Here is an 8,649-nt window from a genome sequence, read left to right as displayed (position 1 = left end):
GGGGGGGGGGGCCTGTGGGAGGGGGAGTGTGCCCACCTGGTTGCCCCCCATCCCGTGGCACGGGTACATGATGAGTGGTTTCCCCCCATGGTTGTTCTCCCCGACGTCCAGGCAGCTGTTGGTGCCCTCGTTTTTAATCTGCAGGGAAAAAAAAAAAATAACTTTTTTTTAAACAAAAAAATTTTAAAAAGTTTAAAAAATTAAAAACCATATAAAAATAAAATTAAAAAATTAAAAAAAAATAGAAAACCAAAAATTTAAAAAACTTTAAAAAATTTTAAAATGTATCTTTTTAAAAAAAATAAAATATTTTTAAAAATAAATAATTAAAATTAAAAGCAAAAATAAAAAATATAAAATTAAAAAATATAAAATTAAAAAATAAAGTTTTAAAATTTTTTAAAATTAAAATTAAAAAAAAATACAAAAATACAATAAATAAATAAAATTTAAAAAAAAAGATTAAAAAGTAAAAAAAACTTAAACATATATATATATTTATTTTTATATATATTTAATATTTTTAATTTTTTAATTAACTTTTTATTTTTTTAATTTTATTATTTAAATATATTAAAAAAATTAAAAACAATTAAAAAATGGGCGAAATCTGATCCGGGTTGGATGACAGAGCTCAGCCCCGCGGCGTTGGGTCAGCGCCAGGCTCCGGGTCCGGGTCCCTGTCCTTTCCAGGACATGGGGGGGGGAGGGGGGGGAAACGCCCGCGCCAACGCCTCCCCCCGGCGATGAGAGACGAGCAAAGGTTCAGGAAATAAAAACAGAGAAAACCAGAAGCGGATGGAGAGGCGGTGCTGAGCCGTCGGGGACACGTCACCGCACGGTGACTCCGCCACCGCCCCGGGAGCTCGGGCTCCAGCGCCCGCCCGTCCGCACTGCGCAGCTCGGGGCTGCGTGCCCCTCCGTGCCCGCAGCGACGGCACCGAGCTCCGGGACGCGCTCCGCTCTTCCCCCCCGGCTGAAGCCAGGCACCATCCCCCGGGGCCCCCGAACCAGCTCAGCTGGATTCCAGCTCCCAGCTGAAGCAAGAAGGTTTTTTTTTTTTTTTTCCTGAAAGCAAAGCCCTCCCGAGGACGCGGCTGCGTTCCTGCACTTACTGCTCCGTAGAAGGTCGGGTTGAGGTCGGGGACGAACATCTCGGGGTAGATGTTCTGCAGGTACCAGGTGAAGTTCTTGCAGTGCAGCCGCTCCCTCAGCCTGCGCCGTTCTGTAATGTCACCATACGTCTTCTATCGGCAAAGTCACGTGAGAAAATTAAACCGATCTCTGGAGCCAGCAGGAAACCCCCCCATGTCCCCCCGAGGCCGAGAGCTCCGTCCTCCCACCCACTGCAGGACCCCAGCGGGCACCGGAGCAAAGCTGAGCTGTGGCAAAACGCTTTGGGGTTGCAAAAAAAAAAAAAGTGGCCAGAAAGCGTTATGGCCCAAAGGATTTATTTTCTTGGGCTATGTTTTCCCACCTGTGTTTGATTTCCCAGCTCCAAGCTGAGTCTGCAGAGCTTTCGCACTTCCCTCTGATCAGACCCGAATTCCGGGCAGGAGCTCAGAACCCAGGACCCCATGGCAGGGGCTGGAGCTGGGTGGGCTTTAAGGACCCTTCCAACCCAACCATTCCAACATTCTACGGTTCTATGATTGTTAAGGACCCTTCCAAAACAACTATCCAATGGTTCTGTGATCTTTAAGGACCCTTCCATCCCAACCATCCTATGGCTCTGTGATCTTTCAGGATCCTTCTAACCCAACCATCCAATGGTTCTGTGATCTTTAAGGACTCTTCCATCCCAACCATTCCAACATTCTATGGTTCCATGATTGTTAAGGACCCTTCCAAAACAACCATCCTATGGTTCCGTGATCTTCAAGGTCCCTCCCAGTCCAATCATCCCAGGGCTTTGTGACTGCTAAGGACCCTTCCAACCCAACCATCCTATGGTTCTGTGATCTTTCAGGACACTTCCAACCCAACCATCCTACAATTCTACACTCTTTAGGGTTCCCTCCAACCCGAGCCATCCTAGGACTCTATGACAGTGAGACCGCCGCCGGCGTGCCGGTACCTCTCTGGCCATCTGTGCAGCCTGTTGGTTCCTCCGGTAGAAGATCTCCTTGTAGTCGTCCATCCAGACCTCAGCCAAGCGGACCTGGTTCCTGGAGATGACCTGCGTGCCCTTGGGGAAGGTGTGGGGGCTCTTGGAGCGGAAGACGTGGCCCACGACAGAGCAGGGGATGATCTCCAGCTGACCCCCGCACTGCCAGACCTGTGGGGACAAGACAAGGGGGCTGAGCAGCCCTGGGATAAAGGACGTCCCCGAAGCCGTGCCCTGAACATGGTACCCCCTTTGGGCTCACCCTGAAAGACATTTCCACATTCTCTCCCCCCCAGATCTCCATCTGGTCATCGTAGGAACCGATGTGCTCGAAGTATGACCTGGAGATGGCAAAGAGGCCACCGGCGAAGGTCGGGGACCTGCAGGAGAGGGAGAAAACACGAGGCTGTTCCATCTGCAGAACGGGTTAAGAAAACACCACAACACAGATCTGAATTTCGGGGACATCACAGAGGGTGGCACTGGGCAGCAGCACCCCCTCAACCAGCTGCGTGCCAGCCCCAGATGTGGCCCCAGATGCAGCCCCTCATGCTCCCATGGCCATAGCAGAGGGGACACTACAGGGACAGAGCCGCTGCCGGGAGGGGACAGCAGGAACGCGGGGCAGCGTGGCAGCGAGGGGCCTCACTCTGTTGCCTCGGGATCCAGAGCAAAGCGCGGTGGATTTGATTACGGAAAACCTATCGCAGCAAAGAAAGGCAGAGATTAGCTCGGTGACCGGGCACCCTATTCACTCCTCTGGCTTTTCTAATCTGTTCCATCTGATCTTTAGAAGAGGAAGGCTGGAACAGAAACTTGCTTTTATTCAAGGTTCGGGGGGGAGGAAGGAAAGAAAGACAAAAAGGAGCTCGCTGAGCAGCCGCGTTCCTGCCGAGAGGAGCGGAGAGAGATGAGACGCTGCCGGGAGCCAACGCGCCGGCTCACGGAGAAAGGGACCTTTATTGGGGCCCGGACGTCTCCCGGGTGACCCCTGCACAAAGCCGGTCCCGCTGGACAGGATGCGGCCGCGGCCAAACACGGTGTCGGGTGTCCCTGTGGGGACATGGGACTCAGCAGCTGGAAGAACCCCATTGCCTTTGTGGGGACGTGGGGATCCCAGAGCCAAGGCTGTCAGTGGGCAGTTATATTATTATTATTATTACTAATTTTTAATTTTTCTTTTCCTAGGAGAAAGCCCATTTTTCTAGATGCTTTCCATCACCTCCTGCAACACACAGCTCCGTGGCACCATCGGTGTTTTCACAGCGTCACCATCAGCTGCATGGAGCAACCGCGGGATGAAGAACCAACTGACTCTGGGGGCTTAAACCAAGCCCTTGGGCATCCTTCCTGCATCCAGTGGTGTCCCTGTCTGCTCACTGGGGGCTCAGGTAGCTGCATGCAGCCAATGCTGCAAATCTGCTGCAAACAGCCCCAGCACACCCAGCAAAGGGTTTGTTTTTGCTGCATAACCCCACTGGGAGCAGGGAGCTCTGCAGCTGTGCTCACCTGCTGTAGCCTGCAAACAAGGCAGCGTGCTTTGGTGCTGGGGGCTTCTCTGCTTGCAAAATTGGGTTGGAGGGGAAGAAAAGAAGAAAATCAGTGCAGCCCAACCCACAGGCAGCATCCTGCTCGCTGCTCTGCCAGCTCAGTACCACCCCACGCCCAGGTAGCGGGCTCTAAGTGCAAGGAGAGAAAGGGCAGCAATTAATCCCTTAATGAGAGACTTTGCAGGAACTGAGATGTAGCTGGAGCCGGAGGCAACTGAGAAGCGCTTTCCTTCAAAGTCACATTTGTGTCTGTACATTCACCGAACCCACACTGAGGTTTCCCTTCTGCCCGAGCATCAGCTGCCAGAGAGCTCCTGCCCCCAGCACCCATGGGGAAGCCGTGCTGGGAATGTACAATGTCACAAAGCAGCAAGAAAAACCCCAGCTCCAGGCCCCCACCATCTCTGCGCCCTCCAGGGGGGGCTCTCCCAGTCTACCCTGAACTGGGGAACCAGCACTGGGCCCAGTTCTCCATATGGGGCTTCCCCAGTGCAGAGCAGAGTGGGGAACACCTTCCTCACCTTGCTGGCCATGTTCTGTGCAGTGCCCCCCAGGGACCCATTGACCTTCTTGTCCACCAGGGCACACTGCTGGCTTGTGGTCAGCTTTTGGTCAACCATTGGCCAATTGTTGGCCAACCATTGGTCAACCAGGACACCACTGGTGTTCTTGGCCTCTGGGGCACACTGCTAGCTCACAGTCACTCTGTTGGTCAACTCTTGGTCAACCAGGACACCATTAGCCATCTTGGCCACCAGGGTACACTGCTTGCTCATGGTCACTCTGTTAGCCAACCAGGACCCAAGGGCCTTCTCCGCAGAGCTCCTTTCCAGCAGCTCAGCGCCTGACCTGCACTGATACGTGTGGTTGTTCCTCCTCAAATGTAGGGCTCTACGTTGGCATGGGGAGGATGGAACACCCTGTGCTCAGGCTTACTTGATGGGGACAGTCTCATCCTTCCTCCGCTGCCTCTCACGGGGCGGCACGACCTCCCAGCCAAAGGTGAGACTCCAGTCGAAGTTGCCCCGGCTGTGCTGCTTGCCGTACTGCACCGGCTTGGAGAACTCAAAGGTGTTGAGGTCGATGGTGGTGATGTCAGGGCTGACAACGGCTGTGGGCTCCTCGGCGATGCGGGACAGGAGGGGCTCCAGCCACCCATGGAAGCACTCACCTGGGGCACGGGGAAGGGTGAACTGACCTCACCAGCACTGCCTTAGAGGGATGCACCAGGACTGGGGGCTGCATCCCGGCTCTGGGAGCACCCAGAGGGCAGCGGGGAGGGGGACACTCACAGTGTGCATCCAGGAAGGTGAGCACCTCGCCACTTGCCACGCTGGCTCCCAGCAGCCGGGCCGTGATCAGCCCCTTCCTCTCCGTCTGCCGCACCACCCGCACAATCTGCAGCTGCTTCACGTAGCGGTCCAGCTTGTCCTTCAGATATTCTGGGGGAGCGGGGAAGGGAGGACATCCTCAGGGTGAGCTCAGCCCCTGCTCCTCGCACCCATCAGCACAACAGAGTCCCCGCAGGGAGGGAAGGGGCTTCCCCGATCCCACTTGCACCCTGCAACAAGGTGGGGGTGACACAAGGCCTCTCAATTCCCCAAGCCGGAAAGGTTTTTGATTGCTAAGAAAAGAATCACTGAGGTAGGAAAAGACCTTTAAAATCATCCAGTCCAAACATCAGCCCATCTCCACTGGGGCCACTAAATCATATTCCTAAATAGAATCATAAAGGTTGGAAAAGACCTCTAAGATCATCCGGTCCAACCACCAACCCAACCTCACCATGACCACTAAATTAAGTTTGCAACGTCACTGGCGTTTTGCCCCCACCAAGGAGGGATGAGGGGACAAGGCCCCTTGGCTCTGTGGTTAAGGTGCCACCAGGACCGTGCATAATTTCGTCAGCAAGGGATGGATGGGGAGGGTTGTCCTGGGCTCGGGTTTGGAGCAGATCCACCAAACCAAAAGCCATGGAGGGGATACCCAAAGCGTTCAGCAGAGAGCTGGACACATTGGAAGAGACCCGAAGTCTCAGGGGCACCCAACCCATGTCCCCATCACAAAGCTCATGGGCAGGCCCTAACCCAAGCAACCCAGCTCCGTGCTTGGCTTTCCCAAGGACTTCTCCCAGCATCTCCTGCCCTGCCCATGCCTGCATGCAGCCAGGCCACAACCTCTTGGCCCGGAGCTCGCTGGGGCGGAATGGGAACTGCCACCCAGGTCACCCCACACCACGAGTGTGCAGGGACGGGCAGTGCTCAGGGCAGAAAACCCAGCAGAGAGCAGGGTGCTGCATGAGAAAGCACCGGCGCACCTCCCCCAGGGATGCTGCCTGCTGAGCAACGCATCGCTCTGCCCCAGGAGATGCTTCGGGTGCAGAAATCCCCTTGTTTCCAGGTGCAGCGGCACACGGCTCTATGCATCCTGGGAGCTGCAGCAGGCGGAAGCAGAGCACCAGGGTAAAGTCTGCTCCTCCCCCGACACCTCACCGTATCATTCGTTTGCTTTGGGCGGAACTCATTAGCGAGCGAGCCGTGTAACGAGGTGCATGCAGGACATGGGACGAGCACCCGAGCTTTATCCAGATGGAATGAGAAAAAGCCCAGCAACGCTCAGGGCAGGAGGAAACAACTCAGGAAAGCCCAGGAGCGTTTTGCTCCCCGTCCCCTCATCCTGCAGCCCCGTAACAGCCCCACGCACCATCCGTGCTGGCGTCGTCCACGAGGATGATCTCCCTGAGCAGCGCGGCGGGCGAGGCGTGCAGGACACTGTACACCGTGCGCAGCAGCGTCGACCACGCTTCGTTGTGGAACACGATGACGACGCTGGTGGTGGGGAGGGGCGGGCAGCGCTTGAACTTCTGGTCGATGCACCTAGGGGAGGGAGGATAAAAAATAAATAAATAAATAAAGGGAAGAAAAAGCAGAATTTATCGCGGGTATGCACCGGGCGTGAAGAAGCAGCGGGGTTGGCGTGCCGGAACAAAACGCCGTCAATCCCCCACCGTGGCGTTCTGCATGGCGGGGCAGAGGCACCGGCAGCCCCCGCAGCTCTGCCTCTTTGATTTCCATTGGGTTTACCTCTTCTCTCCCCCTCCCCTTGCCCCCGTCGCCTCCGGTCCAGTGAATGACATTCCCATCCCACCCTGACCCGGTGTTCCCCCATTGTGACCGCTACACCTGCTAGGCACGGATAATCGCCAGCCGGCGCGGCTTCTCCCTCCTATTCAGAGCTTTTTTCTCCAGGAGCCCCCCCCCAAACCCACCCCCGACCAGGCAGGGGCTGGGGGCACGCTCTAATCCGGGCGGGCGGTGCTGAGGCCGCTTCCTTCGCCCCCTGCCTGGGGCTGTTCCACTCCGCTAAGAAAAGAAAAAGTCAGCTTAGGGCTGGGCTGGAAGAAAGAAGGGGAGGGAGGAGCAGGAGGGAGATGCTGGAGCCAGGAGCAGGTACACAAAGAGCTGCTGCACCGTTTCACTCGCTGCAATTGAAAATCAAGCATAAAGCAGACAGAAACTGGGGGGAAATTTGGTATTCCCAAGGTGCCAGGCCCAAAAACGTTGTTTGCTGCCTCTTAGCTGGGCTGATGCATGTGGTGGTGCATGGAGCTCCTGCAACGGGCTGCTGCAGAATGAGGACACGGAGCTCCCGTGCTGCGCTGCTGCACGGAGAGTGCATGGAGCTCCTGCAATATGATGCTGCAGAGCGAGGGCATGGAGCTCATGCAATGGGCAGCTGCAGAGCAAAGTCATGGAGCTCATGCAATGGGCAGCTGCATGGGGAGGGGAGCGCATGAAGCTCCTGCACCAGGCTGCTGCATGTAGAGTGCATGGAGCTCCTGCACCGGGCAGCTGCAGGCCAAACTCTGCTTTGATTTCCCCTTAACTCTGCCCTGGACGGAGCCGCGGAGGCCGGCACATGTTTGGGAGGAGGGGGCTCTTACTCCGGCGGGCGGCTGTCGGGTCCCAGTGCACGCTGCAGGGAGATGCGGTCGCTGGCGAAGGCGTTGAAGCAGTGCTTCTCGTAGCCCCGCTCCTTCTCCTTGCTCTCCTCCGCCGTCCACTGCTCCTTCTTGAAGGCTTTGCCATCAGCCCCGGGGCCGGAGGGGTCCTGGGGGGGTCGCTCCAGCAGTGGGCGCAGCTCCGCTGCCGTGTAGAAACCGGGGGGACAGGAGCGGGCGCTGCGGGGCGGCTCCTCCGGGGGCACCGGGGCCCTGATCTGCAGCTTGGGCATGGAGTCGCGGAGGTTGTGCACGGCGCCCAGCATCAGGTCGATGACCTGGTCCTTCCCATCGACGATGTTCTTCAGCCAGGGCTCCTCGCGGGGGTTGCCATCCCCGACATCCCGCTGTAGGATGAAGAGGAAGAGGAGGAAGACGGCGCCCACCAGGGCCACCTTCAGCGGGCTGTAGCGGCGGCGGAGCAGCCTCATGGTGTCGGCAGGTGCTGCGGTGCAAGGCTCAGGGTCGGGGGGTCCGCGGGGGCTTCATGGCTCTGTTACCCTGGAGGGGAGGAACACACACGGGTTAATTCACCCTGCACGCAACCTGCGAAGCGTGCTCTGCGCAGGGCAGCGGAGCAGCCCAGCGCTGTCGGAGAGCAGAGCCTCTCCCAGAGCTCTTCTCATCACCTGCACCCTGCAAACCTGCACTGAAACAGCACGAAGAAGAGCGAGGTTGGAAGGAGGCTGCAAGATGCAAACCATCAGCCCCAGCAGTCCCCCCTGCAAGCTCTGCATGCAGCAAAGGAGCAATGCGGCGTGCGACAAAGCTAAAACAAAGCAAAAAAAAGTTTACTCCAACATTTGGGATGCACGGACAGAGCCTTCCCTCGGGCCCTTCTCCTGCCTGGGAAGGAGGATGTGTGCAGACTGCTCGGGGCTGTGTTGTCTGGGAGCAGCAACCCCAGTACCCGGGGCTCTGCCCCATCCGCCGACCATTCCTCCCTGCTGCTCTTTGTGAGCCGCTGCCACTGGTGCATGGAGAAGCTCCAC

General features: G+C 56.3%; 1 protein-coding gene across 3 annotated transcripts in view; it reads right to left on the bottom strand.

The window, feature by feature from the left end:
- GALNT6 (polypeptide N-acetylgalactosaminyltransferase 6) overlaps positions 1–8,649 on the bottom strand; it is a 21,128-nt gene that overhangs the window by 2,667 nt on the left and 9,812 nt on the right. For all 3 annotated transcript variants that reach the window (XM_021379178.1, XM_021379177.1, XM_021379179.1), the window contains exons 2-9: positions 7,601–8,158; positions 6,361–6,533; positions 4,950–5,099; positions 4,594–4,828; positions 2,370–2,487; positions 2,078–2,278; positions 1,116–1,247; positions 37–138 (exon numbers count right to left, since the gene is read on the bottom strand). In XM_021379178.1, coding sequence (XP_021234853.1) covers positions 37–138; positions 1,116–1,247; positions 2,078–2,278; positions 2,370–2,487; positions 4,594–4,828; positions 4,950–5,099; positions 6,361–6,533; positions 7,601–8,088 — 1,599 coding nt within the window. In that variant the 5' untranslated portion in view covers positions 8,089–8,158. The remainder of the gene's footprint in view (positions 1–36; positions 139–1,115; positions 1,248–2,077; positions 2,279–2,369; positions 2,488–4,593; positions 4,829–4,949; positions 5,100–6,360; positions 6,534–7,600; positions 8,159–8,649) is intronic.

Source organism: Numida meleagris, chromosome 32, assembly GCF_002078875.1.
Source record: "Numida meleagris isolate 19003 breed g44 Domestic line chromosome 32, NumMel1.0, whole genome shotgun sequence".
Lineage (NCBI taxonomy): Eukaryota > Metazoa > Chordata > Aves > Galliformes > Numididae > Numida > Numida meleagris.
This window is presented reverse-complemented; position numbering and strand designations above follow the sequence as displayed.